Source organism: Neospora caninum, chromosome Ib, assembly GCF_000208865.1.
Source record: "Neospora caninum Liverpool complete genome, chromosome Ib".
In the NCBI taxonomy this organism is placed as follows: domain Eukaryota; phylum Apicomplexa; class Conoidasida; order Eucoccidiorida; family Sarcocystidae; genus Neospora; species Neospora caninum.
The window spans coordinates 1,416,591-1,438,248 of NC_018386.1; the positions used below are offsets into that span (position 1 = coordinate 1,416,591).

A 21,658-nucleotide genomic window follows, 5' to 3' on the forward strand; every position below is an offset into this window, starting at 1 on the left:
AGGACCATTAGCAAAGAGAGAAAACACTTAGAGTCCAGCAAACTCGGAAGCACGCGGTGTCATCCACAGACGCATCCCAAACGAAGCGTACAAAGACAATACAGAGTGTAGATGCAGTTGTCTCGGGGCTCTGACCCCGCACAGCGCAGAACTACTTGTCGAGGTGCGCTGTGCGGCGAAAGATCTCTTCACCTCGGGAATCTCGGGTAGGAGGATACGACGGCAGGGACGGAAAAAACTCGCCACTTCCATTTGGTAGAAGAGAGAAAAACTGAGAGCGGCGTTGAGGCGGCCGAAAGCAACACGTGAGAGAAACGAGCGAGGGACGCTGCTGTTTCCAGCGTGCACTCAGCGCCGTGGGGGAGTCTCGCTTTCGTCCGTTTCTCTCGGGTGTCGCTTTGCGTCACGAGATTGCTCCCGTCCATCGGGGATAGCTCGAGCACGAAAGAAAACGAACAAACACAAATCGCTGCGTTCTGCCTCGTTTCCACAGCGGGCGATTTGCGCTGGAAACGCTGAAGAGGGCGAGAGCAGAAACGAAGCGAAGAAACACTCCGGTCAAGAAAACTTTGCGCCCTGTCCCACCGGAAATCGGGGAGAGAAGACCCCGCAAGATCAAAGTTGTTTCCTGGAGCCCTTGCTCGCGATCTGCGAGAAAAACCGCGGGGAAGCCTCGACAGCTTCGCTCCGCGAGGCAGCACGGCCACGCAGGGGAGAGGCGACACGGGTCACAGAGAAAATGCCTTTTCTCTCTCCAGCATCTTCTCGCCGCAAAACCCATCACACGCCACGCTTCACTTGTCTTTGAATCACTCTACAAAGCAAAGGCAAAGCGCAGATGATTATTGATGTACAGGTTTATAGATGCAGAAAACATAGAGATCGATACATGCCCACATGCACGTAACGCCCCAGACAGAGTCCCCGTCTACTGGAGGGTGTTTGCACAAATACAGTCAGACGCACAAGTTTTAAGGCGAAAGCGGAGCAAGTTGGGAAGGCGAGGAGAAGGAAGCTGATGTCGCTGTGTCCCGGAATTCGCGCAAGATTGTTCCTGCGAAGAGGAGAGGTCAGAAGACACTCCAAAATCACAGAGACACGAAACGAGAACGCTCGCGGCGTCCGGCTGTCTCGCCGGACGAAAAACGCCCACTCGACACGTGGGAAAAGGGGTTTTTCCTTCTCTACTTAAACGCGTTACGAGGTGGAGACCACGGGAATGAAGCAAGACAAAGAGAAGACGAAGCCCTCGACATGATCTGCTTGGCAATGAAGCAGAGAGAGGACAGCGAGAGAAGAAATTTCGGACACCGCAGCGAGGAGACTCGGGGTTTCCGTCTCTGTCCCTGCTGACCAGAAGCCAAACACGACGTGCCCGACTTCGCTGCCACGCGGCCGTGCGCTTCTCATGTTGGACCCAAAACCAAGCGAACGGCAAAACCAGATAAAACAGCGAACAGATGCACAACCCACACGTATACCTATATGTATACACACGCGAATCCATATACTCATGCACAGACGCATATACATCACCTCATCTACATATATATATATATATATATATATATATATATATATATATATATGCATAGAGTTGTGTACCGCGAGGTGTGCTTTGCGTGAGGATCTTGGAAGGCATTAATAAAAATCTCCGTTCCTTCGTCCTGTTCTCCTCATGTCATCGTCTCTCCTTCTCGCCATAAGATCTCGGCTGTCTCTTCTTCGCCGTTCGTCTTCCAGCTTCGAATCATTGGAGAGCGACCGCCTTCTGTCTCTGAGTTCGCCGACTTCTCTCTTCCTCTCTTCTCTCTCGTCTCGTCCTCCCCGAGTCGCGGGAGGCGACCGGGAAAACCGGCGCCTGCCGTCCCTTTCTTCGTCGCGACTCCGTCCTCTGCCTCGAGGCGAAAGGGACGGCGAAGACTGCTGAACACTCGCTCTTCTCTCTTCTCTTCCGTCTCCTCGCCTCGGCGGAGAGGCATCCGACAGTCTGTCGGCGCCGGGGCTCCGCTTCCTCTCTCTGCCTCGCGGTTTCGGCGAGCCTCGTCTGTCGTCCTCGACGCTGCGTCTCTGCTCGTCTCGCGATGAGTGACGCACCGGTCGTCTCTCGTCCCTCGCTTCTTCCACATTTCTGCGCAAAGAGCGAAAGCGCGGAGACTGACTCGCCTCACGGTCCCGTTTCCCGTGGTCTTCTCTGGCCCTGCCAGCCGACCCCGAGCTCTCTCGCCTTCGCTCGCGGTCTGCGTCGCGTCCTCGCCGGAAACTGCCTCGCCGAGGAAGCGAAACTTCTCTGCGGGTCTCCGTCTCGTCGCGACCGCGCTCGCGTCTTTCGCCTCGAGCTTGACGGCCCGTGGAACGCGAGGACGAGCAAGATCGGGCAATCGCTCTCGCGTTCTCTCTTCTCTCTTCTGGTCTTCTCGGACGGTCCGCTTTCTCGCTCTCGCCAACTCTTGATTCGTATTCTCTCTCTCTTCGAGACACGCGAGACGAGGACACATCTTCAATCGAATCGTCCTCTCTCTCCTGTCGTCTTCGCTGCGTTGCGCCTGGAGACAGGCTCCTCTTGTACTCGTCGCGGTCCACACTACTTCTATCCATTCGTCTCCTCTTGAAACGGCTCAAATCTTCTCTCTCCCTGTCCAGCGAGTCGTCCCTCCCGCGCCTTTCGTCTCTTCCTCTCTCCATCGAGACGTCTCTCCGGCGCCCTCCTTCTCGCTCTCTCTCAACAGAGCCTCGTCTTCTCCTGTCTCGGTCTCCTCTCTCACTGCCTACAGAGCCTCCTCTTCTTCCTCCTCTCTCTTCTCTCTCTCTGTCTACAGATCCTCTCCTTCTGCCTGCTCGTTCGTCGTCGTCGTCGTCGTCTCTCTCTCTCTCAACAGATCCTCCTCTTCTTCTCCCTATCCGTTCTTCCTCTTTCTCTCTGTCTACAGAGCCTCTTCGTCTCCCTGGTCGTTCGTCTCCTTCACGTTCGCTGTCGACAGATCTTCCTCCTCTTCTTCCTCCTCTCTCTTCTCTCTCTCTGTCTACAGATCCTCTTCTTCTGCCTCCTCTTTGTTCTTCTCTGTCTCTCTCAACAGAGCCTCCCCGTCTTGTTCCTCCTCTTTCTTCTTCTTCGTCTCTTCCTCTGCCCATGGAGATGTCTCTTCTTCTCCTGTCTCGGTCTCCTCCTCTCTCGCTGTCTACAGAGACTCCTTTTCTTCTCGCGCCTCTCTCTTCCCTGTCACTGTCGACAGAACCCCGTCTTCTTCGTCCCCATCTTTCGTCTTCTCTTTCTCTGTCTACAGAGCCTCTTCTTCTTCCTGCTCGTTGATCTTCTCTTTCTCTGTCTACAGAGCGTCTTCTTCTCCCTGCTCGTTCGTATTCACGTTCGCTGTTGACAGAGCCTCCCCGTCTTGTTCCTCCTCTTTCTTCTTCTTCGTCTCTTCCTCTGCCCATGGAGATGTCTCTTCTTCTCCTGTCTCGGTCTCCTCCTCTCTCACTGTCTACAGAGCCTCCTCTTCGCCCTCCTCTTTCTTCTCTGTCTCTCTCAACAGAGCCTCCCCGTCTTGTTCCTCCTCTTTCTTCTTCTTCGTCTCTTCCTCTGCCCATGGAGATGTCTCTTCTTCTCCTGTCTCGGTCTCCTCCTCTCTCTCTGTCTACAGATTCTCTCCTTCTGCCTGCTCGTTCGTCGTCGTCGTCTCTCTCTCTCTCAACAGATCCTCCTCTTCTTCTCCCTATTCGTTCTTCCTCTTTCTCTCTGTCTACAGAGCCTCTTCGTCTCCCTGGTCGTTCGTCTCCTTCACGTTCGCTGCCGACAGATCCTCCCCGTCTTCTCCCAGCTCGTTCGTCGTCGTCTCTCTCTCTCTCAACAGAGCCTCCCCGTCTCGTTCCGCCTCTTTCTTCTTCTTCGTCTCTTCCTCTGCCCATGGAGATGTCTCTTCTTCTCCTGTCTCGGTCTCCTCTTCTCTCATTGTCGACAGATCCTCCCCGTCTTCTCCCTGCTCGTTCGTCGTCGTCTCTCTCTCTCTCAACAGAGCCTCCTCGTCTTCGTCCTCCTCTTTCTTCTTCTTCGTCTCTTCCTCTGCCCATGGAGATGTCTCTTCTTCTCCTGTCTCGGTCTCCTCTTCTCTCACTGTCTGCAGAGCCTCCTCTTCTCCCTGCTCGTTCGTCGTCGTCTCTCTCTCTCTCAACAGAGCCTCCTCGTCTTCGTCCTCCTCTTTCTTCTTCCTCGTCTCTTCCTCTGCCCATGGAGATGTCTCTTCTTCTCCTGTCTCGGTCTCCACCTCTCTCGCTGTCTACAGAGCCTCCTTTTCTTCTCCCGGCTCGTTCGTCTTCTCCCTCACTCTCAGCAGAGCCTCCTCTTCTTCTCCGTGCTCGTTCTTCTCTCTGTCTGTCTACAGATCCTCTTCTGCCTGCACGTTCGTCTTCTCTCTCTCTCTCAACAGATCCTCCTCTTCTTCGCTCTGCTCGTTCTTCCTCTCTCTCGCCGTCTACATAGCTGCCTCTTCTCTTCTCTTCTTCTTGGCGACGCACTGCGTTCGTGTCCTTGCTTTCGCGACTTCTGTCTGCTCTGTCGTCTCTCTCACGAAGTCGGGGGGGGGAGGGCGAAGCGTCATGCCGAGACATCTCTTTTCTTTTTTCCCCCCCCCGCGAAGACGAACGCGAAGCTCGACGTGCTTCCTCTCTCTGTTTCTCGCGATCGGAAAACGGCGAGCGCCGTTTCTCTTTCCTCTCCGCCGAGACCGATCCTTTCTGCCTCTCGTCTCTCTCTTCTCGCTCTCGACTCACACGTAGCTCCTCTCTCGCTTCACCCTCGCTTGCTCTCCGCTCCCGTCGCTCCTCGCCCGCACTCTCCGGCGACACCTCGCGACTCTCCTCCGGCCGGGACTGCATGCTCACGCTCCGTTCGCGTCTCCCTCTTCTTCCTCTTCTCTCTCTCTCTTCTTCCGACAAGCTGCAACTTGAAGAAGACCGCGACTTTCTGCCTCGACCTCTCTCGCGACTGCCGTCTCGCTCCGAGGAACTTGCGCGGCCGCTCCGGCGGGCGCGTCGCTCGTCCTTGTCGCTTCTCGCGTCTCTCTCATCTCGGCTGTACCGACTGCTCGCATCGCTGCTGCCCCGTCTGTAGGACGATGACCGGTAACCTCGACTGCGGCTCCGAGAGCTGTAGCGCGGCGACGAGTACCCTCTGTCATAATCACGCGCGCTGTAGTCTTTCTCGACCTGCAAATGCGAGATCGAAGCGACGGCGACAAAACATCCCTCTCTCTCTCTCGATACAGCGCACGCATCCGAAGCGTCAGCAGAGTCAAACACCTGTCTCACCCGTCCCCCTCCTTCGTGTCGAAAGACTCACTAAAAAACACAGAGAAGAACCCCGCGAGAGAGACACAATCCTGTTACCCCTTTACTCCTCTCCCCTTTCCTCGGTAGTTTTCCGCTTTCGCCGAGTCGCTTTCTCACCTTGATGATGGACCCTCTGCCGTCGACGCGTAGCTCAGTTTTGTCCAGAGAGCGAACTGCGTACTGGAGATCTTCCGGGTGTTCGTACTCGACGACGCCGCGACCTTGCGAGAGGACTTCTGCAAACCCGACCGGACCCGCCTTTCGCATGTGGTCTTTCAAGTGCTGCCAGCGACAGCCAGGAGGAAGAAAGGAGACGAGCACGCGGTGTCCGGTTCGCCGAGGCGGTCCAGCCGAGCCGCCGCCGAAACTGCCGGTAGGAATCGTGTTGGGATTCACTCCAGATCCAGCACGGCGCGAAGGCTGTGCGGTGAACTCCACGCGAAGCGAGCGACCTCGGTAGAGGTAGCCATGGCGACAGGCGACGGCATCTTCAGCTGCTCTGTACAAAAACGGAAGGAAAAGTGGGAGACAGGAAGGAGAGCGAGGATTCAAAGAGAAGAGAACGAGAGAGAGGGTTCGAGAAAGAGGCGTAGAGGAAGAGAAGAGACAGGTGAGAGAGAGGGGCAAAACACACGCAAGAGAGAAGCCAAGCAGAGCGGAAAAACGGGGAAGAACCCGGCAGCGGCAGGGGTGCCTAGACACGCAAGAAACGCCGCTGACCACATGGGGACAAAGAAGCTGACAACACCGACGCGGGAGAAAGGGCCAGACGCACACGGATTCCGCCCGGGTAACAGGACGAGAGATATCGGAAGAGGAAAACGAGAGCGCGAGTACAACGGAGACGCGCCCGAAAGAGAAAAACGTGCAAAATATGGGGATTTGCGACGCAGCACACACACGATCCACACTTGTACTCGGCTCCCTCCCCTTCTGGGGCAACCGTCGTGTCTCTTCTACCTCTTGGTCTCTTTCTCCGTTCCTCTCCTTTTCTGTGTTCCCCTTCATTCTTCCCTTTCTTTCTCGCTTCATCTCCCTTCTGTTTCTCGTACCGGATGGTTTCAAATTCCACGAAGGCGTAGCACGTGTCTGACATGCCGCCTCGAGCGCGTTTGATGTCGATGTCTCGCAGGCGACCAAACTGAAAAGAAAAACTCCATTCTTTTCGCGTGTGTCAACCTCTCACTTTTAGCCACGAAACGTCACAAACGCGCCCATCCGAAAGCGAACACGTGCCACCAGAAACCCTGTCTTCGCATCCGCCACACACTCAACGAGCCTTCACCTCTCCGTTTCCTTTCTAGGTGAGGATGTCCCCTGAAGACGTGCACATATCCGACCCTCTCTCGTTTCTCCGCAAGGTCAGGCATCCCAAAACGGAGAACCTTCGTAGCTCCATTTTGACGCGCGAGAGAACCTTAACACAGCTTTTACACCGCTCAACTCTACCCTGCTTAATTCAGAGCCTCCCTCTGACGCGCTTCTCCAGACATTCAGTTTCCGCCTGTCTCGATGCAAGGAAGAGCGTACCTCTACCACACGCCTGTCGACCCCCCCCCCCCTCCCTGCAATATCTCTCGACACCCACATATACGCACACACGAACAGATATCTTCTGAAATCAATGCAGCTACAGGTGCACAACCAAGCATCTTTGGAACATCTCCTACAAAACCAGATATTCAACATACACCTGTATGTATATATATATATATATATATGTATACGTACAGAAACACAGGTAACCATTTATACAGGTAAATAGATTCTCGTGTGCTGCGCGTCACCTTGAAGAGGATATCTTCGACGTCTCTTTCTCGGATGTCTCTGGGTAGGTTCCCGACGTAAATGCATGTCGGGCGTCCTCTCACAGGGCCGACGGTTCTTCGTCCAGGCGACGCGTAGCGCAAGGAGCGAAAGGGCGAACCGAAGTTGGCCGGCGGGTAACTCGGCACGTAGCCGTCTCTTCCGCGTCGAGATCCTATGCTGTCGGAGAGGCTGCGTCTGCGGCTTCGACCTCTTGAAAAGGATCGAGAGTTTATGTACGGAGATGACGAGCGATCTTCTCGATCTCTGCGACTCCGTCGGCCTCGTGATGAACGCGAAGAACTCCGACGCCGAGAGTCGTCTCTCTCTCGAGAGTCTCGTGCGTCTTCTCTCTCTCGAGAGTCTCGTGCGTCTTCTCTCTCTCGAGAGTCTCGTGCGTCTTCTCTCTCTCGAGAGTCTCGTCCGTCTTCTCTCTCTCGAGAGTCTCGTGCGTCTTTTCTCTCCCGAGAAATGCGACCGTCCTGGCGCCGTTCTTCGCTCTCGCGGCGCGACTTGTCGGCCGCAGCGTCTCTCTCTGGGGTGAGGGAGGTTGACGCTGCTCCCTTCTCGTTGCCTGCGTGGTTTGTCTCCATTTTGCGTCTCTCTTTTGTCTCGCTTTCCTCGCTCGCCTAGCACGGATTTCCAGGGGAGGCACTTCCACAGAGAGAGGCCCGAAGAGCGGAGAAGCGAAGGAAACTGCGGCTTCTCGAGACGCCCTGGACGAGACGCAAAAAAACGGCCAAAGATCGCGACAAAGAGGAAGAAAGAGATGAAAAGAGAAAGGGACAGAAAGAGAGATAGAGAGGAAGAAAGAGATGAAAAGAGAAAGGGACAGAAAGAGAGATAGAGAGGAAGAAAGGAGAGAAAGGAGAGGGAGGAAGAGAGAGCGAAGGCAGAGGTGAAGAAACCGCGGAGGCAGAAGCAGTATCCTCTTGAGTTCCCCGGGCGTTTTCAACGCGTCCACCAATTCCGGGAACAGAAGAAACCTTGGCGGCGCTGAGGTTCGCAAAGGGCCGCCGAAGTGGACAGACAAAAAAGAGGGGAAACGAAGGGAAAAAATCTGACAATCTCCACGCGACAACAGAAAAAGACAGAGCGTCCAGTCGTGGATTTAGGTATACAGTCCCCTCCTGACCTTCACCGCGTGGCGCGTGTGAAGAGGGGAAAGGTTCTGGAGAGAGAAGACAGGAACCGAGAAAAGCGAAAAAACAAGAGAGGAAGGACTGGAAACACGGAGAGATACAAGAAAGCAGTTCTTCGTGCTTCGCTTTCAGGTGGTGTGAATCGCACCAGGATCAGAGGCGGGGCGTGAACAAACGAACGGCAAACAAAGGAGTTCTCCAAAAGGAAAAGACACAGAAGGCACAGACGAACGCTCTCTCTCCGAACTGTGTTCCAACGAAAACTTGCCCCGAACGAACCTCCCTCTTCTCTCCCTTCTCTCCCGTCTCTCCCCTGTCCCCCCCCTCTCCTTTTTTCTCGCGCGTGCTCGGCCGCTCTTTCCGTCTCTCTGTCTCTAGGCGCACAGTCGCGCACTCTTGCGCTCTGGACACTTTGCGCGTGCGCTGGCCGCTACCCCTCTTTCCGCGAGCTCTCTTGTGTGTTTTCAGGTTCCGGCGGTCCTTCTTGTTTTGCGCAGTGTTCGTCTCTCCAAAAACAGCGACTCAAAAAACGGCGCCCGAAAGTTGTTTCTCCCTTGCGGAAAAGAGGAAAAACCCTCTCTCTGGTCGTGGAAGAACGCTCGGGAGAAAGGAAAAAGCGCATGCGCATGCGTGCCGGGGACAGTCCCACGCGCGGCGGCGCCTCGGAGGCGGCCGGCCAGAGGCCCTCAATTTGCCCGCTGCTGCAAACCGCAGCGGGCAAGTTGCGGCTTCTGGACATTTTGCGCGTTTTTTTGTCTTGAAGCAAATGTGGTTCTCGTCTCGCTAAAGAGCTGTTTCGTCAAAAAACGTTTAGACGGGCGAAGAGTCGCGCACGAAGGAGGCAGAGTTCGGGGCCGCAGCTGCCGACCTTACGACGGATTGATTCTCTGGGCGTTTTTCTGTCTCTGAACAAACCGACAGAGGACGTCTACGCCTATTAAATACTGAGTGGTTTCGAGAATAATGAGGAGAACAGGGGATGCGAACAGAACTACAATGCTCACGCTCAGGGATTGAGTCTCCAGGACTGCCTGGCGCTTAATAACGATTCCGTCTTCCAGCTTTCAAGTAACCTACATACTAACATGAGCGCATGTAAACTAGTCTTTTACACGCCGCTGAAAAGACACTCTGGAGGGGATGAGAAATGCGAGAGGCACCAAGCTAGGGGAGAGCAGGATCGGTCTGTTTTCGGGTCTATTCGCTTTCCGTCGTCCGCTGGCGGCGGCTTTTCTGGGTGGAAAACAGATGCGACGAGAGACAGAGGTCTCCTCCCCCCCGTGTGTTTCTCGCCGCCTCCCGCGCTGGGCCGGTCCACACGCAAAGGAACTTAAAAGAGACAGGCAGCCTCGAGATGGCGAGAGTCTCCGGTGCGTCGCGCGACGCGCCGCTCGCTGCAGCTGCCTCGGGCTTCTGTGCCGATTGAGGACTGTGATTCGCGGAAAGACAGGAAAACGCGTTGCTTCGCAGCTTCACGCGAGAGAGAAAGAAACATGAATCCCTTCCCTGATCCGACGCAGCGATCCCTCAGCGAAAGAAGGAACTGCAAGCAGGTGTGGAAAGTTGGTGCCTGGCTTTCTGGGTACCCTCGTGTGGGGTGGAGTCTCCGCAGTGGTGCCGTGCTGAGGCGTCAAGAAAACACTTTCAGCAAATCTCCGGAGAAGGAAAAGCGCAATGAAGCGAAGGGCGAGTGTTTCGCAGGCTCCCTCTCACACTCGCAGGATCCCCGTCCAGCCTTAGAGACAGAAAAAGGGGAAAAACGTCACACAGAGAGAAGAACAGAGAGACAGAGATAGAGAGAGAGACAGAGATAGAGAGAGAGACAGAGATAGAGAGAGACAGAGAGAGAACACATGGAGACACCACGCCCTCCTACACCCACTTTGCTCGAGGGGACCGCGCGCGCGTGCGTCAATTCGCGGCGTAATTTTCGCGTCTTTGGCTGTTTCCAGAGGCTTCGCCACGCCCCTTTCGTCGCATTTTCTCCATTTCCCATGCAGCCTTCGCCTGAGTTTTCCACGTTCTGCCGCCAACAACAGAGAGAACGCAACGCTGGAGTCTCTCGTGTGGGTGTCTCCCGCGTCGTTCCCTCCGGCTGTGCGCAGCCTCGATTCTCAGCTTTTTTCTCCCTTCGCGCGGCGCGGCTGCATGCAGCGAAAAGCCGGGTCGTGCGTGTGCCTCTCCCCATAACGGCAGCTTCTCTCCAAAACACAGAGAATTTCTGGAAAGATGTGCGTTACGTGAACGCAGAACAGAGGCTCTTTTCTCCGCTTGGAGAACGAAACGCGCAATTCTCCCGCTGGAAAAAGAGAGCGAAAAGTCGGAACTCCGCGCATGTGCCGTTTGAGTCAAAAAAGTTTCCGCGCAAAGGCGGGGTCCCTCAACTTCTTTCTGAACGGTTTCGGCGCCGAAGCAGTCGCGACGAGTCTGGGATTTCCCTTACCAGAATTAAAAGGCTTTTTCAAGTTTTCCGCTGACTCGTCACTTGCGTGTGCCCGTTTGCGGAAGAAGTCGCTCCTTCGATTTCTGGAGACCGCGCGCGGTCTGTAACTCTTTTCGCCAAGTTCTTTTGCATGTGGATAGCGGGCGTGGGGGGGGAATTCTTCGAAAAAAAGCGAGAGTGGGCGAGAGAGAACCGCGCACAGAGAGCCGCAACGGGGTCGTGAAGACCAAGAAAAAGAAAAGAAACAAAACCTTTCCCAGGAGAGCTGTGAGCTGCTCGTCTGTCTCCTTCCTCGTTTCTCTTTGTGTCGGAGAGGGTGTGAGGCGGCTGCTTGGGCCTACTCTTTCTCTCGGTCTCTGACACCGGCCTTCACGAGGGAACCCGTTTGTTCTCCGTGGCCGCACAGAGAGAACAAGAAAAGAGAGAGCGAGAGAGATCTCTTTGACGCTTCTCTGCCTCCATTTCTGTTCTCTCTTTTCGAGGTTTTCTTTCGTCTGCAGAACGCGCTCCGCCGGGTGTCTGCGGTCATCTTAGTTGAATCGTATCATCCCTCCTCTCGCATCTCACTTCTGTATCCCCAGCTCTCTGTCTCTCTCTCCTCTTTTTTGGTTTGTCTCCGTGCTTTTCTCTTCGCCTCTTTGCTCTTGCTCTTCTTTTCCCTCCTTCTCTCCTTTCTCATCCTTCTCTCCTTTCTCCTCCTTGTCTCCTTTCTCCTCTTTCTCTTTTGTCTCCTCGTGCATCTCTCTCTCCTTTTAGAAAGAAGTGCAGGGTTCTCGTTTTCCTGTTTCCCGCGCTCCTTGTCGCGGGCTCCTACTCTTCCTTCTCTTCGCTCGGCCTCTCCTGCTCTCCGTCTCCCGCTCTCCTCCCTCTTCTTCGAGCTGGCCGCCGTTTTCTCGGTTTTTTCGCGCCTCACTCAACCCTCAATCTCCTCCTTAACGGAGAACCACATCGAGCCCTTTTCTTCTTTCTCTCACTTGTTTTCCTCTTCTTTCTCTCACTTGTTTTCCTCTCTTCGTTGTACCTCTCCTCGCTCCTTGAAGGCCAGCGAAGACGACCTGTGTGCAGTTCCAGTTCCGGAGGCAAGACGAACCTCGGCCAGCCTTCGTGTGTCTGTGTGCGGCGGCCTCTATTCGGGAAAATGGAGGAAAACAGAGGGCCGTTGCTGCTCTCCCTCGTCTCTTTCCTGGACTCTCTCGGCCTGCGCAAGGCTGCGAAAGTCCTGCGCAAAGACGGCACTGCTCAGGTGTGTTTTTTCTTTCCCCGAAACGCCACTGCGTTTCTTTCTTTCCCGTATGTTGCCTGGGACGCACGTCCTTGTCTACGTCGCTGTCCCTTTGGGGTTGCCTTTCCCTCAGCGTGACAAAACCCTGCGCTGTCTTCACGTGCTCCTTTGCCCGTCTGCTCTCTGTATTTTAACAGACATGGGATGTCCGCCAGGTTTTCATTCCGCTCTCGTCTCTGTGTGAATGCACTTGCGGTGCTGTGTGTGGTTTCTGTTCCAGGGCTTGCTAACTGGCGAAGAAGAACTTTTTCCCGGATCGACGTTGCCGCAGGTTGTCGCGCGCGGTCTCCGAGAGAAGAAGAAGAGACACCGCGAGGCCGAAGAGGAGGTTGAGGCAGTCGCAGATCCACAGCCGTGTGCCGAAGAGCTTGGAGGGAAGAAGCAGAAAAAGGCAAAACTCGCGGAAGAAGACGGGGCTGTCGCCGGTGCGCCGGAAGAACCTTCGAGCGGCGCGCGCGAAAAAAAACAGAAAGAAAGTGAGCGCACAGCCAGGGAAACCCCTCCAAAAAGTGGCCGAAGCGAAGTCAGAGCGGAGCTCGACGAAAAGGTGTGGAACAGGGGGGGGGGGGCTAGTGGTTTTAGATGGAGAGAAGAGAGTGTGTGTGTGTGTGGAGTCGTCGGCATAAAATCAGAGAAAGAGTCGTGGAAAAAGGTAACATGGGGAGGAAGGAAAAACGAAGGTGAACTTGCGGCAAGGTAGGGAACCGGTGGAATTCCAAGAGAGCGGGCTTTCCGTTTTGCGGCGCATACTGCGATTCCAGTGGGTGTGCTCGCCGTGTCGCCTTTGCTTGTCGCTTTTCTTCTCCAGAGAAATCCGAAGGAAAGAAGAAGAGAGAAAGGCAGCAAGCAGAGAGTGCGGTCGGCGCTGCGGAGGGCGAGGCAGGAGAGGAGGACTTGGCCGCAGAGAACGGAGACGCCGAGGAGCGGTCCAGGAACGGCGAGAGAGGCCACAAGAACAAGCAGTCGTGTGAGTCCATTGTCTTTTGGCAGTTTCGAAGCGCGCCTTTCAAGCTAGCGCGAGATGCGGTTCAAAAGGCGGGGAAAAGGCGGGAAAGGCAGTCGCTGTATAGACAGAAAGAAAGGAAAGGTCGAACATTTGTGCCGAGAGACGCGAGACCTTCGAGCAGGAACCTAAAGATACAGAACAGTTTTGGCGGGGTGTCTTCTTCGGGGCTGCTGTCCTCTCTCTGTCCTGCGTCCTCTCTTTGTCCCCGCGGATGTCTCCTCTGTTGTTCCCCTGCGTGTTCGGCGTCGCCTTGTTCTCTTTCAAGTCTCTGTTTTCGTCTCCGTCTCGTCTTTTCCCTCTCTTTCGCTCTCGTCTGTGTCTCGGCTTTCGCGACGGCCTTGCATCACGGGGGAAGGCGGCCTCTCTCGCGCGCGAATGTTCTGCCTGTCGACGCTCGCGCTTTCTCTGCGCTCGCTGTCCTTTTGTCGTCGGGCTCGCTTTTTCAAGAGGCGCCAGAGTGGTGCAAGTTTGAATCCTTGAGAGGCGCAACTCGCCTGATCCGATCCTCTGCATGCAGACGCGCGTCAGTATGTACACACGCATTCCACGCAGATCCGTCGGCACGTCTCCATCTGCATATCTAGATATACATATGTACATATGTGGCCATAACTTTCTGTATGTGGGTTTGTGTGCCGGCGTCGTTGTGTGTAGCGGCGGGTGTGCGCGCGTTGTGCGCGTTTCTCACTTTCGCGTTTTGGGCTGGTTGTGCGTGTGTCAGCCGTGCTGCAAAGATTCAAGCGCGTGGACGAGAGCAAGTGGGTAGCGAAGATCGCCAAGGAAGATTTGAAAGACAATTCCTTCTGGAACAAAAAGGCCGACTCGTTCGCAGTCAAGGCCGCGCAGGATTTGGGGAAAGTACGCGGCAGAGATTTCCGGCACGAGAAGACCAAGAAGAAGCGCGCCAGCTGGAAGGGCTGTGGAGAGATCCCGATGACGGTGAATTCGATTCAGTTCGATTCCAGCGACGACGAGTAAGGATTCGGAAACGCGTCTCGCATTCGTCTAGAGCCTTACGGCATACGCTTTAGATTTACGCGGTTAACCTTTTCCCTCCTCTGGACACGAAAAGTGTCCTTTTTTCTGCGGCCGTAGAGGTTGTTGTACGTCTCTCTGTCCCTGGCATATGCGTCTTTTTGTCTCCTGCGCTCCATCGGTGTGCCGATAGGCTGTAGAAACACTTTGGTGCGCATTCTACACGTTTGCCCCACCTTTTTCTCGCGGATTCGCGGCGCCGAACGGGGTGGGTCAGCGAGAGGGTTTACGGTTTCCGTGGCGCTTCAGAGGCGAGCGCCGTCTCCGCTTCGTGCTGAGTCGTCGTGGCCCCTGGCGTCTACGCCTTTTTCCAAAAACCTCTCGAAACCGCCTCTGAAGCTTGGCTTCTCTAGGCAAAAAACGCGCCGCTCCACGCTGCAATCAAGGAAAGGTCTGGGTTCTCTCCCCAGCACACTGCGACAAGAACTGTGGAGAGAACAAGAGATACATGCAGTGGTCGGAGCCGAGGGAGGGAGGCACAGCGACTGCGAAATATAGACATATGCATATACACACGAGGTGTGGAGAGATGTACAGCTGTTCAGGCAGCGGGAGAGCAGAAAAACAGAGAAGCTCGAGACGGCCCGTCTGCACAGTTGTTTCACGCAGGTGGAAAAACGTTTAAAGTATCGTGTGTATATACAGGGCTGTCTCTGCACTTCGGGCGGTCCCCCCCCCGTCAATAAATGCGTTTCGAAACGAGGCAGAGCCCAGTTCGTTTGTGCCACACGCCCTGACCTCCTGCCAACTTCTGCAGTTTGAAGAGGCTTCAGACGCTTCCCGAACGTATTTTTGACCCAGCGTCTGCTGGAAACGAACGCGGTCGTTTTGTGGAAATCTGGATTGCGCAGCAAGGCGAAAAGCGTGCGACAGCCCGCCTTTTCAGCGCGGCAAAAGGCTCAGAGTGCAGGCAGTCTGTGTTCCCGAGAGAAAAAGAGGCGTGGCAAAACCAGCAAAAACCACGCCCCTGAGGAACGCTGCGAGACACGACGGAAAAAATCGGCCTTTCCGAAACGCTTTCCCCTGCATGCAAAACCCAATCCACGCGACTCGCAAGGCCGCGCCAGCGCTCACGTCGCCGTCTTTGATATCCCTTCACATATATGCAAAGCAAATATGTCGATATGTATTTCTGTTTATTTCGAGAGATGCGCACGTGTATATGCGTGGCATAAGTTATCGTCAAGAGACAAGGAGCATCCCATTTCGCGAGGCCTTCCAAGTTTTCTACTCGATGAGGTGTGCAGCAGTTGCAATGACAAAGTCGGGAACGATGTAGTCAAACTCCGGGACACGGTCCTGGACATCTGCCATGTGGCCTTCGTCGCTCCGTCTCCTCTTCCTCCCTTCGTTTGGCTCTCTCCCGTCTCTTTCTGCCTTCTCTTGTCTGCCCGCTTCGCCCTGCTGGCCGTTCAGCCCCTCGCCCGCTGGACGCTGGAGCGCCGTGCTTCTCGGTACTTGTCCCGTGACGCCTGCCGGGTCTTCACCGCCTTTCTCTGCGTGTCCTTGCGTGCATGCTTGCCGTTTCTGAATGTGGCGAAGGAGCAAAGTTGGATCGGTGACGCCTGTGAGAGCGAGAACGCTGCGCACGCCTAGCCGCTGCGCAAATCGGATGTCTGTGTCCAGGCGGTCTCCGACGAGGCAGACGCGATCGAGGGGCGTTGAGCCTGCAAGAAAAGGGCGAACGTCGATGGACAGGCTTCTCTCCAGTTGCCACTCTCTCCACGTCCCAGTTCGCGTTTTCTCTCAGCGTTTTGTAGTGTATACCCGTCCCTTTCTCTCGTGTCTTTATTCCGTTCACTTCTTACCGAGGACGTGGGTGAGAAGATACTCGCGCAGGATGTTGGAAGGCTTCCCGGCAACTTCCGCCTTCTTCCCTGTCGCTGCTTCGACTGCCTGGACCATCGCCCCGGCACCCGCCCAAACCTAGAAGGAAAACCACAAAGAAAACAAACTGGAGGGGACACAGACGGCGTGGCAACACAGAGACGAAAGAAAAACACATCACTCTTCTCTCTTGTCCGTTTTCCTCGTTTGCTCTCTTCCCTGCGTTTCTCTCTCCTCTCGTTCTCTCCTCTCGTTCTCTCCTCTATCCCTTTCTCTCCATTCTCTTTCTCTCCTCTATTCGTTTCTCTACTCGTTCTCTCTCTTTCGCTCCTTGTCTGTCCTGCCTGATTTCGCTCCTTCCCTTTCCTCTATGGAGATGCGGCCACGAGACTCGGCGCCGAAGCCTACCTGCGACGGAGTGAAATTTCCGAGAGCGTCTCTGTTGGTACCGAGGAAGAAGGCGCCGTTGAAGTTTATGCACAGCTGCGCGTATTGCAGCTTGTAGTAGTTGAAGCAGCGGTCGAGCCCAACCACGACTGTTCCGACGTCGCGCCTGAAGCATCGCAGAGAAACGCGCCTGTGAAAATTCGAAGGGAAGAGAAACGAAGAAGGCGCCTCGGCCTGTCGCTGCAGGGCTGGGGTCTCTCCTAGCAAGTGCAAAGGCCGGAAAGCCCGCAGAAAGCGGCAGAGAACGGCAAAGCTTAGATCATTCGCGGAAAAGTTTGACAAAAATCAACAGGCGCACTGTACGCAGTCCCAAACGAAGCGCCAAAACGACGCAACTGTCCTGACGAGCAACTACGGACGACTCTGGGACAGAAAGACATCCTCATTGACAGACACAGAGGTGGGGAAAGGAGAAGAAGAAGAAGAAGGAACGAAAGCACGAGCAAAAGAGACAGAGAGAGAGAGGGAGCGAGAGAGAGGGAAGGAGTGGAAGAAGTGAAAGAAGTGGGCACCTAGCATGTACGCCGGCAAGGGTAGACTACGGTGCAATGAGGCAGCGAATTTCACAAAGACTCAGACACACAAAAGGGAAACGAGACAGAGAGAAAGGAGCAACGAAAGGAGATGGAAAGCGTGACGCGCACTGAGGTTGAGAAGCTTGCCTGAAATCAACGGCGAGGTCTTTGTCCTTCTGGAAGTCGAGCACTATCTCGCCGTCTGAACCCCACAGGGACACACAGAGAGACACCCACGGGGGCATCGAGAAAAGCACGGGAAGGAACGGCCACACGTTCTCACGTGCCGTCAACCTCGCGTTGCGAGAGTCTTTCTCCCCGACTAGCTTCTGCCTCGGTCTCTCCGTTTTCGGCATTGTGTCTACACATTTGCCTCGGCAACACTCCCGTCAGCACTGCGTGTCCAGGGCGACGTACAAAAGGCACAGAGAAACGCCGCCGAACAACAAAAACGACAGGGAAGGAGCCGAGACACACAAATCCACCTCTGATTCAAACTGCAGCTGCGTCTATTCTCTGGTCTAACAGAACGACTATCACGCGGCGCACGTGACGGGCTCTCTTCGCTTGAACGAAATTTCAAAAAGAAACAGAATCTGCTATCTGCCAAAATGCATCTCTCGTTTGACCTATACACCGTTCTTAGATGGAGAAGGAGATGGTGCAACGGAGAGAGCGGTGAGTCCATTCAGGAGCATTTCCTCCTCTGACGGTGTCGGCGAGAGTTGGACTCAGGCACAGTGTGGTGATTCCGCAGGTTGAAAAAGAGTTTTTTCACGGTCTGAATTTGTGGGGAGAGACGCACCCGAGGGTCCACCGAGCGTCTTGAAGCCGTGGTTGTGGAGCTCTTCCAAAAGCCCTTGCTCGCCAATGACGTAGACAAGTGAATCATCAGGCTCTGGGGCCTCCCCCTCTTTCTTCCCTTTCTTCTCTGTCTTGTCTCTCTTCTCTGTCTCTTCTTTCTCCTTTGCTTTCTGGGCGCGTCTCTCCTGGAGGTACCAGGCGGCCACGACAGAGCTGCAGATGATTTGTTCTTCCTTTGCATGCAGGCCGAGGGCCTCGAGTTTCTTCAAGAAGCCTTTGCGGCTTTTCGTGCTGTTGTTGGTTAAGAAGAAGATTTTCTTTTGCGTCCCTCTCTCGATCTGTTGCGACGCGCGCTTTGCGCGTCTCTCTCCATCGCCGGCGAACGCGTCGAACAACTTCTTGATTCCTGGAAGGAGTTTGTCGCCGTGCCACAGAACCCCGTCACAGTCGAAGAGAAGTACGTCGACGCTGTCGAGAAACTCGACTCCCGTCCGCCTCCCCGCCACGTGCACACCCTCCGTCAGTGCATGCAATGAGCCTCGAGAGTCGCGCCGCTCGCTGGATTCGCCTGCAAGGGACGCGGAACTCGGAACGATCAAGCACGGAAGAGAAGAAGAGAGAGGAGAGAGAGGAGAGAGAGGAGAGAGAGAAGCCATGGCTGAGGCGGAGGAAGAGAAGAAAGAGGAGGGCGAATGGAGAGAAGAAGCTGAGAGAGGCAGAGAGAGGAAACAGGCAGCAGATGGACGAAGAGAGAGAGCTCTGAAAAACAAAGAGGAGGGAAAGGCAGAAAAAGGAAGAGCGGCTTTGGACGCGGAACAACGGAGGGGGGCGTTTGGACCGCGAGCGGCCAGAGCAGATGCGAAGAGAATCGAGCCTTCTTCAGAAGGAGAGAGGCGAAAGAGTCTCTGAACGCCGGGGGAGTGGAGAAAAGCGGAAAAGGCAGGGAAGAAGGCATGAGAAAGGTCTGGGAGACTGCGCGCCATGGACGTCTCAGAGCGGCAGATGCGCAGCAGAGCAAATTCACGCAGAATGCGGAAGCACCAGAAAAGGAAAGAAAAGGCAGAGAAAAAAGAGAAAGAGAAGCAAAGGAGGAAGAGAGATGGAGAGTATGGAAGCCGAAGAAGATTCACGAGGGCGGTCTTCAGCAGAAGCGAAGAGCCACGGTCTTCAACTGTCGATACAGGGAGAACAGAGAAGGGAGAAGAAAGGAAGAGTGAACAAAAATGAGGCTTTGTCCTTGTGTGCGCTGGGGAAAATCCGCGGAAGAAAAGTTAAAACGAATGGTGTTTGTTACAGCGCCATTAAGTACTCACTGCGCAAAGAAGACTTAATGTGGCAACGAGGTTGACGGCAGCTTGTTCGACGTCTGTTTGTTCCTCTGTGTCATTTCCTTCATCTCTCTTGTCGAATAGAGGTTCGCGTTTGTTCATTCATTTTCGGGAAACATAAAGTTATCGCATGTCTAGTCTAGAAAGCCTAAAGATGCAAGTGCATCTGGCCTGTTCGCCAACGGGTCCTCCCGACGCGCTCAGCTATCGGTGTTTTTGTCGAGATCTGCGTAGAGAGAAAAAAAGTGGAAAGAGCGAGAAGAAGAAAGCGCGTTTCTTTTCTTCTCGTGTCAGACGCCGTTGGCCAGTCACCGACATGTCTTCACACATGGCGCAACCAGGCTGAAAAGAAAGAGGAGACACTCGAGAGACGGGAGAGAGACGGGTGAGAGACGGGAGACAGAGACACACCATTCTCTCCAGAGTGAGACAGCATATATAAAGTACAGAAGAAAGAGAACAAGAGAGAGAAAGAGACCAGGAGAGAACAAGAGAGAGAAAGAGACCAGGAGAGAACAAGAGAGAATAGGAGCGAGAATGAGAACAAGAGAGACAGGGGGAGTTTTCCGGGTCTCTGTGAGGCCTGTGGAAGCTTGAGATTGCCGGAAAAAACCGAGACTGGCGCTTCGATTTTTGTGTTTTTTCGCAGGAGACAACGAAGCTAACGAGATGGTTCCTCTTCCAGGGAGAAACCTTTGACTGCGAGAATTTTCGGAAAACCCACGTGACTGTGTCCACAAACGCTTCTTCTTTCTCATCGAACGGCCGCAGGAGCCTCAATAGAGAAAGGGAACAAGGCGCGACTGAATGTCTTCCCTTATTGGGCACAAGCGCAGAATCGTTTCCCTCGTGCTGAGACAGAAAGAGAGAAAGTGCGGACCTGGCTACGGTACGAAGTGCGCCCAATCACTTGAACAAAATATTTTCGATTGCAAATTCATGCTGACAAGAGATGTCCAACGAACGAAAGGGAAGTTCAAACTTTGAAACATCTGCGTATCTCTAAAGATCACTTTCTATTATATTCTAACACACATACACCAATTATATCTACACATATCGACATATTCCCATATATATATATATATACATATATATGTGAATACAAATCTATACAGATAGATTCATATATCTTTTTATATGTATATATATATATATATATGCGTATACATTGAAATGCACACAATTATATAGACGTAAGAGCATGTGTATGTGCTTTCATATCCGCATGTATTGATATATGCATGCAAGGGATTTGTGTGTGGGCCTTGGGTTGTTGTCGACCGGAATGGAGTGAAGTGTGCAGTTATCGCGTGCTCGATGAATGACGAGAGGGAGACAGGCGGCCAGGCAGGTGAAAGGGAGAGAAATGTGGGACTGAGAAGGAAACAGTCCACCGGAACGCGCACATCGACACGAGAGAGCCTCTGGACGAGATGTCAAAGGAAATGGGTTTTGCAGCTTCTTGTACACGACTTGTGGCGGGGAAAAGGGACAGAGATTATTACCTGAGAGTCGGCAGATGGGTGGCAACAAAGGAGATGCTCCCTGCGCATTTCTGAAAAGAGAAAGAGGCTTCCCTCCCTCTCTTTCGCTCTCGGCTTTTCTCCTGATTCCTAATGGACAGCGTACAGGGTTCTCTGCCTGACCGAGTTGCGCGGAAATCGCTGCTGTCGTCTTCCTCTCGGCGCGCTGTGTGAAGAAAACGCTGGAGGCGAAGTTGCCGAGGGAGGAGAGAACGAGAGAGGGAAAAGAAACATTGGTGCAGCATGTATGAGAGAGATGAAGACAGGCGAGAAGCAGACGGTCGAGGACGGGGAAAACGAGAGGAGAGAACGAAAGGATCAACAGACTCTCTCGCGTCGTGACACTGGCTGGCTCCTCTCGCCACTTTTCTTCCGAAAAAATCGAGGATTTTTAAAAGAAAAGTGCTTGTTTGTCCTTGCTTTGCTTCCCTACACCCTCTTCCTTTCTTCCAGAGACGAACCCGTTCGTCTCCCTATACGCAGGAAGTACACGGGATGCTGGAGCAAAAGGTCGGATCCCAGCAGAAAGGATCCAGGAAAAAGCGACACCCATAACTTCTCCAGTTCTCTGTCTTCCTCTCCCTCTCAGTTTCTCGTTCTCTCTTTCTCGTTCTCTCTTTCTCGTTCTCTCTTTCTCGTTCTCTCTCTCGTTCTCTCTCTTTCTTCTCTCTCTTTCTCGTTCTCCCTTTTTCTTCTCGCGTTCTCTCTCTCTCTCGTTCTCTCTTTCTCTTTCTTCTCTCTTTCCTCTCTCTTTCTTCTCCCTTTCCTCTCTCTTTCTTCTCTCTTTCTTCTCTCTTCCTGCCGCTCTATACACGAGATCTTTTTCCCGTATGGCGGGCAACGTTTCTGGCGCTGGCGTGTCATCTGCAAACACCCGCCTGGCCTCGCTTCTTCTCTGCGGAGTGTTGCAAGCCTTTCTTGCTTTGTTCCGCCTTTTGTGAACCGCACAGAGAGGAAAGACCGAAAAGGAAAAGCGAGAAAGGCCGTTCTCCCCAGTCTCGCGTATGTGCCGCGACTCTTGTCTCGCTCCCCCTCGCGACTCGCGCGGTGTCTTGGCACTCGCTCGCTGTTTTCTTTGCGTGGAGGGCCGCGGCGCGGTTTGGCGAAAGGATCGTCTGTTTTCTTTTTCTTGTCAAATGTGTGTAAAACGCGCGACGTTGCGTTTTTCCTGA

At 54.1% G+C, this 21,658-nt stretch overlaps 3 protein-coding genes across 3 annotated transcripts; 1 reads left to right on the plus strand and 2 right to left on the minus strand.

The window, feature by feature from the left end:
• Positions 1-3,740: 3,740 nt before the first annotated feature.
• NCLIV_004090 (hypothetical protein) lies at positions 3,741-6,421 on the minus strand (the record flags this gene model as incomplete). The annotated part of the gene is made up of 4 exons (XM_003879911.1): positions 3,741-4,219; positions 4,971-5,202; positions 5,443-5,824; positions 6,378-6,421. 4 exons carry the CDS (start codon positions 6,419-6,421, stop codon positions 3,741-3,743), a joined length of 1,137 nt encoding a protein of 378 aa, XP_003879960.1.
• Positions 6,422-11,854: 5,433 nt separating this feature from the next.
• Positions 11,855-13,982, plus strand: NCLIV_004100 (putative nucleolar phosphoprotein p130; the record flags this gene model as incomplete). The annotated part of the gene is made up of 4 exons (XM_003879912.1): positions 11,855-11,959; positions 12,219-12,474; positions 12,807-12,965; positions 13,726-13,982. The coding sequence occupies 4 exons, from the start codon at positions 11,855-11,857 to the stop codon at positions 13,980-13,982; spliced, it is 777 nt and encodes a 258-aa protein (XP_003879961.1).
• Positions 13,983-15,266: 1,284 nt separating this feature from the next.
• On the minus strand, positions 15,267-18,288 carry NCLIV_004110 (hypothetical protein; the record flags this gene model as incomplete). The annotated part of the gene is made up of 5 exons (XM_003879913.1): positions 15,267-15,706; positions 15,848-15,965; positions 16,275-16,419; positions 16,958-17,030; positions 17,634-18,288. The coding sequence occupies 5 exons, from the start codon at positions 18,286-18,288 to the stop codon at positions 15,267-15,269; spliced, it is 1,431 nt and encodes a 476-aa protein (XP_003879962.1).
• Between the last annotated feature and the right edge of the window lie 3,370 nt (positions 18,289-21,658).